This window comes from Stegodyphus dumicola, chromosome X1 (genome assembly GCF_044657685.1).
Source record: "Stegodyphus dumicola isolate Sdum_Otavi_A_Nest chromosome X1, ASM4465768v1".
NCBI classification, from domain to species: Eukaryota; Metazoa; Arthropoda; class Arachnida; order Araneae; family Eresidae; genus Stegodyphus; species Stegodyphus dumicola.
In genome coordinates, this window is record NC_140780.1 from 108775386 (window position 1) to 108792989 (window position 17604).

General features: G+C 30.6%; 1 protein-coding gene across 5 annotated transcripts in view; it reads left to right on the forward strand.

Annotated features, from left to right (window-relative positions):
* Positions 1-17604, forward strand: part of LOC118185173 (protein lev-9-like) — a 144134-nt gene that overhangs the window by 79529 nt on the left and 47001 nt on the right. For 4 of the 5 annotated variants that reach the window (XM_085807296.1, XM_085807294.1, XM_085807297.1 and 1 more), the window contains 4 exons: positions 4777-4950; positions 11260-11430; positions 15172-15225; positions 15731-15775. In XM_085807296.1, the coding sequence (XP_085663422.1) occupies positions 4777-4950; positions 11260-11430; positions 15172-15225; positions 15731-15775 (444 nt within the window). The remainder of the gene's footprint in view (positions 1-4776; positions 4951-11259; positions 11431-15171; positions 15226-15730; positions 15776-17604) is intronic. The other variant, XM_085807295.1, reaches the window with a different exon arrangement.

Here is a 17604-nt window from a genome sequence, read left to right on the forward strand (position 1 = left end):
GAAAACAAAGGAATAAAATGAAACTAACTTCTGTTTAGGCAGATGACAGGATTTGAAGTGTGATGTTGGCCTTTGAATTGATAATGTCTGGGTTAGAACGAGACTGGCAAAAGTGGCCAGATAGTCATCCATGGACAAGGAACACTTACATCGATGGTGTCACTAAACTGTTAAACAAAGGACCATATAATTTGATCCCTAAAGATCCTTGACCCTCGCACCTCCCACAATTAAAATGGCAATCAAATCTTCATAAATTGTTTTGACTCACTTAAAACAAAAGCTTATCCAATCTATTGCTAATTGCACTATATTATATGCTCTTCCCAAAATTCATAAAATTGTTATTCCTTTCTGCCCTATTGTATCAAATTTAGGCACTGCCTTGCATCCATTAGCTAAATATTTAGTTTCTAGATTTTTCAGCTTTATTAGATAAGTAATTGAAGTATCCCATTGCCAGTTAAGTTAGATTGAAAGTAATGTATCTAATAACAGAGAACGATACCGCTGTAATCCTTCTCTAATAACGATGCAAAAAACACTATTCATAGTCGTAAATTTTTCAATGTGACGCAATATGTAACCCACATAAAACATTTCAATTGAAAAAATCTAATTCTCTCTCATTATATCAGCAATAATGGCATGCAGTTTTTAATCATTTTTGTCTTTCTAATTAAATGGTCGTAAAAACGCAAGTTCCATTCAATATTTCACATATATTCAATTTTAGTCAATTGAATGTGGGAAAAAATTTATCATAATTGATCGGAAATCGGTAATACGAACAGACACACACACGCAAACAGGCATTCTTTATATATATAAATATAGATTTTGTAAAACTTACAAATTTTTGATTAACAAACTCTATGATTTGAAAGCAAGCAATAGCAACATTTTTCGAAATAAAGCATTTTTATCTCCAAAGTGCAAGACTTTTGCCACTGAGCAAAATGAGTGCGAAAAATAGTGTTTTCAGAGTTTTTAATTAATATCTTGGCTGATTAAATTCATGCAAAGATGGGGATAGTCAAAATGGCTTCCTACGAATTTTTGGACTCTGGAGTAATGTATTTAATGTTTGGCAATGCTATTTTTATTTCATTGTAAAACTTGGAAATTTTTTATTAATAAACTCTACGATTTGAAAGCAAGCAATGGCAACACTTCTTGAAATAAAGTAGATTTGTATCTCCAGCGAGCGAGACTATTGCCACTCGGAAAAATGAGCACGAAAATCAGCATATTCAGAGTGTTTAATTAATGTCCTTGGTTTAAAAAAAAAAAAGTGGACATCAACCTTTTTCAGGACCCAGAAAAGAATTGTAGAAAGCTTGGTGACGATAGTTTTACCAGTGGCTTAGTTAATCACGAACAAACAGACATTAATCTTGATATATATAGATAACATTTACTCCATAAAAAATTCAATAGAGTTTATAAAAAGAGTTAAAAGCATTTCTCCTAGAAATTTACTCATGGTTTCTTTTGATGTAAAATCATTATTCATCATATTCTAGTGAAAGGTTCATTAAGATATCTAGAAACCAGGTTTCGTCAATTTCATTTCTCCTGCATCAAAATTAATGAGCTTATGATTTAAATTCGTTCGGTAATGAATTTCACTGATCCTGCTATTTGGTTCACTTTTGAACTTAAGACGTCCAATTCTCTTCCGTTCCTCAACATTTTCATCACACGTAATATAGCCAACTTCAGCTCTACTGTTTACTGTAAACTTTTGTCGGTTTGCCTTCCACCACTCTTCAAATCATCTCATCCAATGAAACAGAAGTTAACTTCATTTTATTCCTTTGTTTTCTGTACACTTCAACTTTGCTCTTCCGAATTGGCTCCTTATCAAGAACTAAACTATTTAAAAGCATTTGCTATTGACAGGAGCTTATCATCCAACATTATTAACCAAGCAGTTAAAAAATTCATTCTGGATATGAATTCCTAGGGTATTTACAGGATTCCTCGCCAGTGTGGTTTAATTTACGTTGGTCAAACTAAGAGAGCCTTAAAATTTTGTGTTAGTGTTAGAGAGCATGAGGCATATGTTAGGGAAAAGGAAATAGAAATCCTCTGTTGTCCAGCACTGTTGGTCTGAAAATCGGATTTTCCATTTTTCTGCAACCCAAATTATTCAAAAAACATCTTCCATTAATGAATTAAATTTTCTAGAGGTATTTCATATTAAAAAAAATCTCTGTTCTAGTTAACGACCTTAATTGCAATCCACCTTTAAGGGAATTATATTTTAGCTTTCTTGTTTCATCAATAGATGGCGCCAGTAGTTAAACTTCGGTCCAGCCATTCTTATCACTATATAGTATCTCGTTCATTTGCAGTTAGACAGCTGAGGGAAGTGGTTCTGTAGTTAAACCATCGAAACTAGTCCTGCAAAATTTACAAATATTACACTGATTCATGTTGTTTGACTTCTCCAATAATAATTATTCAGCATGCTATTTTAACCTATTTTCTCTTAATAGTTAACTTTAATTTCAATTAGCATTTTAGAAAAGCTAATTGCTTTGCATTAATTAGTACAAAAGAATCTCCGAACTTTAGATTTAAAAACGACACAATGCAAATTTTAGTGTTCACAGTTATTTTTGGTTATGGTGTTGGTAATTATTTTGAATTAATGAAATTAAACAACAGAATATTCACCATTAAAGTGATGATATTTTTTAAGAAGAGTGAAATTTTTAACCTCAACATCTGTGACTTCTTCTCACGTAGATTTCAGCAAAAAGCAGTATATTTCTTAGAATCCTTCATGCTCTTTTTCTAGAGACAAATAGAAAATCTATGTTGTAAAGTTATCGCAGATCGGAGTGTTCATTTTGAAGAGGATATATTTCAAGAAGATGTATGTACTAAACACATTTAGCATAGTTAGCCTGCACACTCTAATTAAGTATTTTAATACCAAATTTTCTGCATGTAATTCTGCTTATGTAAATTAAAATTTCTATAAGCCATTATAACTTTTTTCTTGCAACATATTTTTATTTTCTACAAAAATTTATTCATAAAATGTATTTTTAAAGGAATAACATGAGAACTTAACTTTTAATAGTGAATGGAAATCATTGGACTAAAGAATGCAATCGAGAACTATTCTTTCATACATCAAAACTGGATTCTTTTTTTACCAATAATTGAAGTAGGGATGTCTTGCATCTGTCACTCTGTATAGTGTTAGTCTGAACCCTGGCTATGGATTTCTGAAGTCGGAATCCATGCTGTGGCTTTGTTGTTTTTGTGTGTTCTTTTTTTCCCATATGTTAAGTATTGTTCTACCCTCTGTGGTGTATCATGAACAGCATTCTTGACGATGAGACAACTAAATGACTAGTAAGTTCAAACATTCCCACTGTATCAAGATTAGCAACAGGCCCACCAGCGGCCGAGCGGTAACGTCGCTGAACACTGGTAGTTCGGTCCGAGGTTCGAATCCCGCGAACGGGCTAGCTGCATGGATGTTTTCGTGGTTTTTCCCATGTGTAACGTGTATACGAGCCAGTTTCCCTTAAAAAGTCCTCCACGAAGGCATCCCTCCTTAAGGCAGATAGCCCTCGAGTGCTTTGCCGTAATCTAATAAATCAAACCAAACCAAACCAAGATTAGCAACATAGAGAGAAAGTGAAGAATGTTTAACAATTATGCCTTATTTGAAATTTTAAAGAAAAGATTGGAAAAAATTACATAAATAATTGGCTACTGGTTTATTTATTGGCAAATTTGTATATGATGTATTGACTATTTTCATTACAGTTACCTTCCTCGTAATTGCTAATAAAACAATGCATAAAATTAAATAACTCTGAAAAAAGTTAATACTTTTTTTTTTTTTTTTTTTTTAAATTTTAATGTCAGAACATTTTTTGTGTTGCTTCCATAAAAGTAATTTGTAGAACTTTTTTTTTCGTGGGGAAGGGGAGAGCTAAAGTAAGAAGAAAAAACATGTGATGTAATTTTTTGTCAGATATGCCTGATTGGAAGAGAACTATTCTGATAGAATATAAAATTAGGCAAAAGTAGCTTTAGATTGACGTAGGTTTTGAACAAAACTGTCAGTTTCAGGGCAATCTGATGATTCCACTTCTTGAGGAGCAAAACTTTTTTTTTAAAAGAGGGTGGAGCAGTACCTATACTTATAGTGAATCAAAGGAAAAACAAATGTACTGGAATTCAGTAATGAAATATGAAGACTAAAATGTTAAAATTTCGAAAGTGCTAGAAAGGTTTGGTTTGAAATTAGTGTTATTGAACTAGAATTGGTATCATTAGTATCTTCATCATCATAGGTAGATTTAAGCATTTTACATTTACCTTCTAAAACTCTTTTGTTAATGATATTAATTCTAATCCATATCATTAACACAATTTCTAAATTCTCGCATCATATCTTTTCACGTTACATCATGGTTTTCTTTGTCATATGATGGTATATTTACATTTTCTGTGCTAAACCAACAATTTCACCATAAATACAGTTATTGCTTCTCCCAGCTTTGAGAAAATATTTTTTTCCTGATGAAGAGGGACGTACATTTGATTGCCTTTACAATTGATAGAATTTTATTTAAAATCGATGCCAAGCGAAGGTTAAATTTTTGCATGATTTTAGAAGATGTACCCATACCTGACAGAGGTTAGAATATATTGTTTGTATTTTTTAGTTTATTTACTCATAATGTGAATATTTTTATATTTGTTTGGTTAAATATTAATGTATCAAATAATATATTTTAGCTATTGTTTGCCCATCACTCAATGACCCTCAAAATGGAAAAGTAATTTTTTCTCAGAAAAGGCTTCATTCTGTTGCAACATATAAATGTGACAGAAATTTCATATTGTCTGGGCTGTCGGAACGAACATGTCAAGCTGATGGCACTTGGAGTGGTAGTCCACCAGTATGTAAAGGTAACTTTCTCTTTTGGAATTTGATATACTATTAGTTGTAATGAATACCCATGCAGAAATTCAAAGTGAGTATCTTCAGAATCCATTTCGTCATGACTTCTCAACTTGTAGTCATCCTAGATTTCCAAAAAAAGACAAATTTAATTCAGATTAACTGGATATACCACATTATAGCAGAAAATCTTTTGAAATTTGAAAATACACAGGGCAATCAACTGTCACTTTTTCTTCCAAGACTGTTCATTTATGAAATTTTTACTCTTTATCCTATCTACAGACTTTTGATTCACGTCTGAGCAACAGAAGAGGGCTATAAAGCACTGTGGTGCTTCTCACCATCCTTTCACTGCGTATCTTGCACCGCACCTGTAATCCCATTGTAATTCATGAGAATACACTGAAATGCCAAACATTTTTTCATGTGTTACAATTTTTCTAATAGTTTTTAATGCATTGAAATGTCAATATACTGCACCTACTTTACCTTGTTGAAGATCAGGCATGTTTCTGCATTGTTCTTTTTTTATAATTTTTATTAAGCAACTGATAATTTTAGTCAGATAATGAGCTGATTCAGCTGTATATGCTTTTTTAAAGGGATTTTTAATAGTAAATAAAAGGTTTTTTAATGACATTTTATGAAAATATACATAAAAGTTATTAAAGGAGCTCAGAAGTAATAAAAATAATTAGCTGCATTTTAGGTTTTTAAAACTGAAATTTTTGTTGGAAGACAGAAGGTTATAAATATTTTGTAATTTATTTGCAAAAATACTTTATCCTGATTAATTTTTTCCAATTTTCATGAAGGTGCATTTATTTTCTTGTTCATTTGAAATTGCTATGTTCCCATTCGCCATGAAGAATTATGTTTATTTAATTTTTTTTTTTTTTGTAACTCGCTTGAAATTAGAACAATAAATTAGATGCATTAACTTGTAAACTTGGAAGTTTTAATGTTAGAGGGTATAAAAAATGGAAAGCATGCAATACAATAATAATAATACAATGAATACAATAATAAGATAGTAAGGAGTATTTGAGGTGTGAATCTCAGGTTTGGAAAAACATTTTCTCCATATGAGTTTATAAAGATAAGAATCTGTAATGGAGTTTCAGGTTCAGTTTCATTTCTGCTGCAGAGTAACACCTTACAGTCACATATTTCGACATATTTTCTGTTCCATTAAAATCTGTATTATAAAATTCACTTAAATTTTTTTAATTTTTTTCAAGATCAGTATCAACATTTGCCTTGTTTAATAAATTTTCAATGTCCAGGAAATATCTAAATTTGAAATTACGATCACTTAGTCATGTAAATCTTGTATTTATTTCCTGCTGCAGACGAAGCTTATGCATTCTACCATAGCCGAAAAATTCGTCATAAAGAATTCAAGAAAGATGACAGGGTTATAGTTTTAATCCCTAATAGTAAAAAAAAAGTTTATGCCAGATGGACGGGACCTGCTGCGATCATGAAAAATTATACTAATTATAGTTACACAGGCATTTGTACTGACAATTCTTCGAAGCACATTCACGCAAACAAGATACGAGAGTTCAAGACTGCTGTGAATAATGTCGGTGTGATATCTGATACAGACATTGATTTTGGTGAAGTTGAAAACATCCCAAGAATTGTTCCAATGAAAGCAAAAGAACACTAATGAAGAATGTAATTTTATGCACCTTGAACCGCATAAGGGGAAAGAACTTGCAGAAGTTTTAAGAAGACGTACGAACCTAAGAGCTAGTATTCCGAAAATCGTTAATATTGGAGAACATAACATCAAACTAAAGCCTGGAAGTGTGCCTAAAGAGCAGAAACTGTACCGGATACCATATGAAGTTCTAAGAAATGAAGTTGATCGACAAATAGATGAGCTATTACAGCTAAAGCTAATCGTTGAATCAGAAAGTAAATATGTGCATCCAGTAGTTTGTGTGTCAACAAAAGGGAATAGTAATGTGTGTAGACTAAAAGCCTATGCTGAGTTTATTGATGACGTGACTTAATGACATGATTATATTCTCCAGTGAGTGGAGCATGACTGACGTTATGAACTATAAGACATTTTGACTATTTAGTGTGAACATTTTTTAGAGCTAAAATGCTAAGCTTTTGATTTTTTGTTTCTAATGTTATGCAATATGTTTAATGATTTACCCAGGGTTTGCTAAAGTATTATGTTTAATTTTAATGACTGATTTGTATTGTCTTGTTTATATGATAACTGCTTATGTGATTATGATAATGTGAAAGATTTAAGTTAAAAAGTTAATTGAATGTTACATCTTTTAAATGATTAAGATTACTTAATATATGTTGAAGTAATTTTAATTTAAAATGATAAGAATTTGTTAATTAATTTTGAAAATTTCATGAATGTTATTTTGTTTTGTTTCAAGATATGTTTATATGTGTGGATTTGGCAAGTCATTGAAAGACACAATCAAATCTTTTAGAGGGTAGGTGTCATGATGAGATGAACTGCACATGCACAGTTTAGCCGAATGGCCTGCAACGCCTCTCTCTCACGTGACTGTTAGTAGAAGAGAAGAGACTGTTAGTAGCGAAGTAACGAAAGTAACCCGCTGTATGCCAGCATAATGATAAACGTGGTTCTATTTGTGTGTTAATCGTTTGTTCTTATTTTGTTCATGTGTTAATAAAGTTTTTATGCCGTTAAATGGCTGGTTTATCTAATGCCCACATTTAGTGCATGTTAAGGAAACACATATTCAGAACCCATCCACCCAAAAAACAGAATATGACAGAATTTATCTTGTGAGATTCAGTTTGCTGCATAAAGTGTATTTAAAAGAAATATGAGCATTCCATGAGTGAAAGACATCTTAATTCATTTAAGAAGTTACACTTCCTTCCTCCTCCATTTCATTAAAGTTGCTAGGTATAGACTGGAGGTGAGGCTTTCCAAAATAATAAGAGAGGAATCAGAAATATATCTGAAGGCAATGCAAAAGGTAACAGAGCTCCACATAGTAACCCTAAAACACTGTACATATTAGAGGAACAATAGAATTTAAAAAAAAAGGAATTTGATATAAATTGCATGTGAATGTTTATATTAGCATGTGGCGATTTAAAGAGCCCACCTCTGTTTACGCTTCCCCTCCACCCTTGCAACAGTTGATGAGTAAAATACCAAAGTCAGGAACCTAAAACTGTGTTCATTTCAAAAGTAATGGACATAGGATGCCATCTAGTGGTCTTCAGAAAAACATTCCAGCTTAAAATGTGTATACGCATCTCCTGTCCTCTGAATGCAATTTCTAGTGATGCTTGGATGGGATGCCCGGCTGTAAGAGACGTTCTTAGGGAATGCATATATGGGATGCCTGTCTGGAAAAGGTTAATGAAAAGAGTATTTTTGTGAGGAAAAACTTTTTTGAAGTTTAATGCAATTTAAAAATAGGAAGTATACCAAATTAAAAAGAAAGTTAATGTAGCAGTAATTCTTTCTAAAATTGTATATTTTTATAGAGTATTAAAAGCTTTACATCAGAACGCTTGTTATTTTTTAATTTTAACTAAAATCTAAATAAACGATCTAATTCTCTTTATTAATTTAAAAAAGATTTGATTTGGTCAACTACATAAATTTGAATATTAGATTTAGTCAACTACATGATCTCTTTCAGGTTTTACAAATAGAAATGTATGTACTATAGAGTTTACTTTTAAACTTTTTGTGAAACTGAATTGCATTGAATCTTTTCTAATATGGTTAAATAATTGAGAAAAATATTGGCAAAAAAGAAATGCTATGCTTTTTGGACTGTTGATATTTGATGGAATATATAAAGCACTTAATGAGGTAGTAACAAATTTATAGGAGAAAATGACTAATGTACGATTTTTAATGTCTGTCACGAAAAACAAATTTGTGCAAATATCCCAATGGAATTTGGTCTGTTGATATTAAATTAGATGCCAAAATCGATCAAATCGCAAAGTCTCACCAACAAGAAATTAATTAAATTTTGGACTGACGCTTTACAAAATAGGTACATTGTCCATAAGAATTAACTGCTGATGAACAGTTAGTAATTTTTAGAGGTAAATGCTTATTTAGCCAGTACATTTCTTCAAAATTAGCTAAGTAGGAATGAATACTGTATGAGTAAACATCTACTTAAGACAGTAAAACTTTTTACTCATACAGTATTCAAGCACAAGTATGTAAGAAAGTAATAGAGAAGTTAGTCTGAGTTGTTTGTGTAATGTAGAAGGAATGGAAGAAATATCACAGCAGAAACTTCAATGTAAGATTGAGAACTAGTGAAAGAACTCAAAAACATGGAATCGATACTTTAGGTGCGATACTGAAATTAAGTAAATTAACTCAGGTATTTGTAGCTTCCAACAAAAGAGAAATGCAGTCGCTTGGACCATAAATGCCCTTTTTCATGAACAATTTGATTCACAAACATACTACCTGAACAGAATATGTCTCAGATAATGAATGTGTATTGTGTTATGAAAACTCAAGTCGGCAATGTATGATTTTCAAAACTTTTTTTAGGTAATTTTTACCACATAATTAACAATCAGGAACTTCTGGAAATGTCATTTTAATCTTTTCAATTGCTTGACTCTCATTAAAGAAATCTAGAAACAAGTGATTTTCAGGACATTGCAGACCTAGCGAAGTTATTAGAAGACTCTAAAAATGAGCTCAACAGCAAACAAAGAGTGACTGCAGAATTGCCTTTAAAAAAAGAAAATATCCTAGCTCTGTAATCTGGGGAATTTGTGCAGAGTGGAGTAAGATCTAAAGTTTTTACATATTGTTATCAATCTAATAAAGCAATTGCAAAGTGCAACATAAGTGGATTCAAATACAATGACATGTCTCACTTTAAAAACATTTTAAGATATAGGTAAAAGCAAATCACATTGGTCAAATTTTGAGTGAAATGGAACCCAGTGAGTCTCAAAATTAGATGGACTCTATCAAGTGGAGAATAAAATGAGACAAAGTCAAGTGGATGCAAAGAAAAGGTGAAAGAATATTCCCTCTAAAGGTTACCTTCTGTTGTGATGGAAGGGAATTCACATCTAAACAATAACATCTTTCTTATCATTTGCCACTTATACTGTGTACCATCATTTGTAAAGGTACAGTAAAATTAAATTGAGTCTTCATATATATTATCTGTTTAATGTTTTTTTGGGGGAGGAGAAGGGCTTTGTAATCATTAATTTTAGGTTATGAACTTATGCACATAGTACTCTTGTAAAATTTACAATCATATATGGTCCCAGAATGAATTGATGAATGTTTCTTCAATTCCTACAGGAGAAAATGTTTCAGTTTAAAAACCTTTCCTTTGACGAACAGCCTTCAAGAAGGAATTAAACTTTTGAACCAGAGTTTCACTGTAAATTCTTTGGATTTCAAAAGTTAGCAAAGATTCCATCCTGACATATGAGAAATGAAAAGTTATATCTCTTCGTAGTACACTGTATTTTTGTACTGGAATTGAAAGTATTCAGGTAGCATAACCAGCTATAATTCAAGATTAGAATAGAGCAAAGTCAGGAGTTAATATAATACTGATATATATTTAACAAGGGGAATAACAAGATGATGTCCTTGATAATTTTCACCACATGTTAGATATTAGTGCAACAAATGGCTTTGTGATTTGGTTGCATCTAAAGTCAACTTGTGACGGGAAATGAAATATAGAAGAGTTCAGTTTCTTTTGGAAATAAGCAACTCTTTAGCGAGAAAAGATCTACAGAAGCACCAACCTATTCTAAAAATACTTCAATCAGACATAAACTAGGAAGGTTAAAAAGTGTACTAGAGAGTTATTATTATGGTCATTCAGTAGCTTGAAAATAATGCATACTTTAAATGTTCAGTTTTTGTTTTTAAAGAATGTTCTAATAATAATTGTGAAAATTATGTATAATGCAATTTATTATCCTTCAATTCAGTTATGTACTTAATTTTACGTATTCAATATAATGGTAAATTCTTAGATTATATAAATAAATATAATAACTGCAAGATTTAGATTAATGTTTGCCATAGTATTATTAGCAAAAGAACTAAAATGTTATAGGGTCAAATGATTTGTGAAACATGAACAAAAATGTGTTGTAGTAAAAGGGTTAAGCTTGGTTAAAAGGTAGATTATAGGAAAGTATATTGATAAAATTCATAGTTTTTTTTTTTTTTTTTTGTCTGTGCATTGTTACTGTTCCTGCTCTTTATTGTAATTAGTTAAAACATTCGTTTTTGAAACTAAGTGTTTATATTCTAATTATAGAAATCAATTGTTCAGCTCCTGAGACATTAAAGAACATGCGTGCCCTTCCTAATAAAAGTATTTACAAAGCTGGTGATCTTGTAATTTTTCAGTGTAAGAGTGGTGGTGTTCAAAAGACTGCCAAATGCTTAGATACTGGTGAATGGAATGTTCATCCGCCGCATTGCCCAGGTATGTCAAATATTTTGCTTTAAACTTGTTATTTGATATGTTATATTATGCATTTAATTAATTTTTTTGATTTGTATTTCATTACTTAGGAGCAGTTTATTTTCTGAAAGTACCCTTTTTTATCCAGTATGTAATAAACTAATTGAGAGTAAAACATAATCATGCAGTTTTATTAAAGAACAGAAATCAGATCAGAAACTGTAATGTTTAATTTCTTCCCAAAACTAATCGAAGATATCATGAAGTAAGCATGTTTTTTTTTTTTTTTTTTTTTTTTTTTTTTTCCTTCCAATCACGAGTGGCCAAAAAATAAGTGAATCTTGGTTATTTTATTTGCAATTGTGATGCAATCAATTCGCGGATTACCATTCCTCTGTGTATCACGTTCATTCAAGGATCCCTTTGTATAGACCCGTATAGATTTTGCATATTTCTAAAAGTCTATGATATTTTGGAATGGCATATACTATTTCCTTGTCAGAATTAAAAACTCTATTTATAGAGTGAGTAAAAAAATTTTTTTTTTAAAATTTGATTTTAGATATCCTTCACCGAAAACTGAAAATTTGTATGTAATTAACTAATTTGATTTTTAACAGTCTTGGGGGGGGGAACGGCAGAGATATTGTGCAAGTATGGAAAGAATTTTCTACTCTGGGTGGCTATGTTTTATATATGTAAAATTAACTTCATATTTAATTTTCTTTAAACTCTAATTCATATTAGTAAAATGTTTGTTATGTTGTTATGAGTGAAGAGCAGAAACATTTTGCAATTTAAATACATTAATAAAGAGTACGTAGTATAAAATTTAAATCTTCTAGTATGTTGCAGTAACAGTATGGATGAGCAGGAAAAGGAATCTTATGTGTAATATCCCAAAACATTTTTAAATGTACACCCTTTCAAGGAATCCTTCACCATTTATAGACTTCTCCATTGAATTATTCTTTCAGCATGTGTGCTGTTGAAGTACAGCAGTTGCACTTCTTTCTGTCTAACCTAAATTTTAGGATGTAGAAGATATTGGCCACTCATATTTTGTCTTTCATATGGACCTATATGGATCTGATGTGCAATTTCTTTAGCTCAGTTAATATTTGTATCTGTTCAATCAGTTGCAGTTATAATATAAAATAGTGACTGTGTTATATTTCTTATTAGGCATGAGTGCTTCTTTAATTATAAATGTAATTTGAAGCCATATCTGGATATGAAAGTATGTAAATGAAGATGAACTGAAATTTGCTTAGATAACTTGTGAAATAAAAGTCATTTTACATGGGTGCAACGAAGGCAACTATTTTATCAAGGCTAGAGTAATGAATATAGGGAACTAAATAGTCTAATACTGATCATGAAATAACTTATTGCATAACATCTTTTCTAGTGATTTATTAATGAAGAATATTTACTTTACTAAAGACAGAAAGTGTAGGAATTTAGAAATAGTGGCACTTTAAAAAGCAACCCAAAACAATTTGCTGTAAAAGAAATTGCCGAGTGCATTTCTGAAGAAATTGAAACCTTTTGAAATATAAATGTTATTATTATGATTGAAAAAATGGTGCACTATAAAAACAAATGCATCAAATAACATATATTAAATATGTAACTCCTTTTTTGAATGCGTATGTTGAAAGATTTTTTGAACTTTATAAAATAAATCACACATGTTCAGAGGGCGAAAATAATGATATAAATTAAAATAAATCGGCTAAATTCATAAATTAATACTTAAACTAAATCAAAATGTATTACATTGCAATCAAACAGAATGATATGGAAATGTGCTTTACAGTGGGAGGCTTTATGTATGTTGTAAAAAATACATGTGAGTATCTCTGTTATGAAACTTAGTGTTTTTAATGGAAGTCAGTGAAGCTTTTCAAATAATGAAAAAAATTGTTGCAGCACCATTTGTTTTTCGAGAATACAGAAACTGAATTAATTCAGCAGAACTGTTAACTATTGCATCATACATAATTACAATTCAGCAAAAGTTGATTACATTTGTCACTTCTTATGAAAATATGCTGAATAATATGATCTGTGCAGATAACTAAAAACCGATTTTTTATTGGATGATGCAAAAAATGTCCTGATTACACACATTTGTTTGTTTAAGTTTTAATAAAAGAAAATGTCTCCACCTTATTCTTTCTTCCAAATTGTACATCCATCATTTAATGAATGAATATGAAAGTGCTGTACATGCTGAAAGGCAGGTATAAAGTAGCCTTTTTAAAATGTATGTTTTAAAATTAACATAGGTGGTTTTTTTTTTTTTTTTTTTTTTTTGTTAACAGATACTTAAAATAACTTGAATAGTACCTCTGTTCTTCTGAATTTTATCATTATAATGGAAATTTTTCTCTTGTATCCTCTTTCGTTTTTTATCACTTCTGAACAAATTCGATCAACTGGAAACTTTTGCCTTCTATAGTGTTTAATATCTACACAAAAATAAGCTTGTTAATTTACCTAATTTTGAAATCATACTTTCTTAAGACTGAGTTGCACTAACACCGGTTACTCTTGCCAGGGTCGCTATGGAATGCAAGGGCTGAATGTGCTTTTGCATATTTTGTTGTAGCTCTAGAATTAGGAATTCTTTTTTTAAAATAATTAAATTAATTAACTTTAATTAAAATTTTAATTTTGTTAAGATAGCTGTAATAATAATAAGCTGGATCAAATGAAAAAATTAAGGAAGAATTCAATTTGCTATGTTAAGTTCTTTGGAATCTAGTCCTTTCTGTCTTTCCTGCTGTCCCCTCGGGGATTGACTCAGTAGAATTCCTGGGAAGTATTGGCTAGGATCTGTACTTAGACAGTCTCAACCACGAGGGTAGAAAAACGGTCTTCACAGGCTGTGCCTGAGTTTACTCGGGATGGTGTAGGCTCAGCAGGGACCGTACTGATATTGTCTCATCTGCCCTTGGGCAGTGGGGTCGCAACAGTTTAAATGGGAACATGCGTGGGCAGCACTTAATTCCGATTGGCTATAGTTTTAGAACGGAAGTTGTCCCGTCACAAGAGTTGTCTTTCCTGCTGCTATTTCAACAAAAGAAAACTAGTATTAGCAGCATTGCACTCCAAACGAACATGTTTTGAGGCTTTACTTATTGTTTAGTTCAGATAGAAAAATGCCAATTTCATCCACAACCACTCAAGGGCCAGAAGTGTGTCATGGTGACATCAGTCAGTGTATTGTCATTAGCCACACTGATGCACTAGTCTGCAGGTGTTTGAAAGAAGCATATAGGAATCTTAGAGTTCAATAAAAATTTCTTTTGACTCCTTGCCATGATGAATTTTGTGGGCTTGCTCTGATATCAGATGAGCAAGATTAATCACAACAACAACAATAGATTAGGGTTTGCAGCATCAGTCAAATAATTTCCAGAAACATTTTTAATACGAATAGTTCATAGACAAACCACTATAGATGACTTTTCTCACATTAAAATTCTATAAAAGGATTTATATGTTATATTAAATTAGTTATACTGCTATTTTGAAAAATATTTTTTCGTTTAATGTTATTGAAATAACTTCAGAGGAACATGATCATATCAAATAGTGCTTGCTTTATTAAAATCCTAATTAATGAGTATATATTTGGTTCATATTTAAATTGCATATTTTGCCTGTTTTATATGCAAAGAATATTTACATTATATGCAAAAAACATTAGCAAAACATATTCTCCAATATATTGCATGTTTTTTGTATTAGATATTGAAACGGAGCCACCAGTCATTTTGGTTAGTTCACCAGCTACAACAAAAGGTAGGTCTTTTATGTCTTAAATGTAAAGTCATAATGACTGAGAAATTAAAAATTAAATACTAGTTTCTTACATAAATATAAATGTTGCATAAACTTGGCATCATTAACTCGTTTTGATAAATTGCTTCAAAGGTTAATTGAGTGTGAAGAAATGTATGGGTATCATTTGTGACATGTTCAAGAAAGTTCGCAGAAATTTCATTTATAAGAATGAAATCGTGCTAATTGTATATAACTGTAAAATTTTGATTTGCAAAATAAGATAGCTAAGGCACATTTCTACTTCTTTACTCTTAATTAATGTGAAATTGTTTTTGCATCCTGCCTTTGCCATGAGTAAGATTAGCACCACTAATAAATCAATGTGAAAAGCAGACTTTTCATACGGGAAAAAATATTAGTCCTGTTCTGAATTAACTACTTTCATGTTTAATGCCTTTTATTTCTCTTGTATGAAATACATTTTCTGTGTTGTGTTGAATACATTTAATATTATTTTTACTAGATGTTGAAACAGAATCAACTTTGAGTTCACCAGCTTCCACAAAAGGTAGGGTTTTTCTACGCTAAATATTTGTTTTAAAAATTCAGAAGTTTGATGATTAATCATAGTTTCAAATTAGCTAATGCTAGATTCAGAATTATTATTTTAAACTAAAAAGAGTTCAGGCATGTCTGGTGTATATCCAGGAGCTGTACTGAAGTTTTAACTGAAAAATGCACTTGTTGACATGTTGAAAATACAAATTATGTTTCAAGTAAAATGTGCAGAGAGTGATTTCAGTCACTTGCATTATTAATTACATGAGGTAACTTTCCAGCACTTAATTTCATGATATAAGATCTTACAATTATTAACTGCAACTAACCACTTAACTGATCTGCCCGCATGCTGTATATGCATCACTTCAAGGACTAATTTGATTTGTCAGCACATGTATGAGCTAGAAGAGTTTATGGTCTTCATTAATGTTTTGTCATATTTTTGTTTCTTGTTAATTCACAGTTTTGTCAAGAGCTGGCAAAAGCAGTCCATTTGCAGCATGATCACTATTCTAGTACCCCCCGATTTCATGAGAAAATATTTTCGTACTGAATATATATGAAATTTTTTTCTGAAATATAAAGCGTATAAAGTTTGAAGATGAAATTTCACACTGTACTAATGTTAATAAATAATAATGATATTGTAATATTATAATATTTTACATATAAATGTGATTTTATATTGATATATAGGATATTTTGAAGTTCATTTGAATTTCAATTTTTGGTCTTTGTAAAAAATTGGCTCTAAATTTCTTTCTTTCTCTCTCTATATATGTACATATTATAATACATATTAATTTAAATTTTAATAGTTGGAGGACTTTAAGCTGAAATTAATTTTTTTAAGCTAATTTTTAAATGAAACTTTAATTTCTAAAAAGGGACATTTTTGGAACAAATTGGTTACAAAAAAAAAAAAAAAAAAAAAAAAAAAAAAAAATGAAAGTTCAACATTTGAAGAAAACCATAATTGTTAAGTGAACACGAAGAGAATGATCTGATACGAGCAGTCGACTGTTGGTAGTAAGATAGAACAAATTAATGCAATAATTATTTTGAAATCTATTTTTCCCCCTCCATTTCATTTGTAAAAGGAGCTAACTGCAGGCTGTTTATAAAAGCCAACAGTAAATGTTTGCGGCATATGAATCTAAATCAATACAAATTCAAGCTTTCATTATAAGAATTTTTTTAAAAAATTTTTTAAAAATTAAAGTTAACTCAATGGCACTCTTAGGCTGCAAAATCAATGTAAATGTCCTTTTAACTAAACAGACATCACACATGGCTTTCGTTGCACAGAGCTTTCAACTTCACTATTGAAGATAAAAGAAAAGTACCATAAAACTGTTTTCCTGTACAGATGGCATAAGGACTGTGGATTCTAATATCCTAAACGTGGATGATTTTAACAGTTTATAATTTGTTTATTAAAATTTGTAGAAATTCTGCAAAGAAATATGAAAAGTTAAAAAAAAAAGTGTTCCATTCAAAGATATCTGTAATTTCTTTTATCCAATTTTGACATTCTTTGAATTTGCTATAATGGTATAAAATAACATTAAGTGTATAAGAAACTGGACTGAACCAAAAGCTTTATTCGTGATATCCAGTGGTTCTTTATAAGCTGGGTTTATTATAACGGGGTTTGACTGTGATTCATAGATGCTTGTGAAGTTGAGATGTTTATTTCATGTGAAGATTTTTATTGTAAAATGTTTCCCCTTACTAAAAAAAAAAAAAAAAAAAAAAAAGTGTTAATGGAAGGAAAGTAAGTAAGAACCTGATATGAAGATAGTAATATTGAATTAAGTAATGGAACCAGCCATG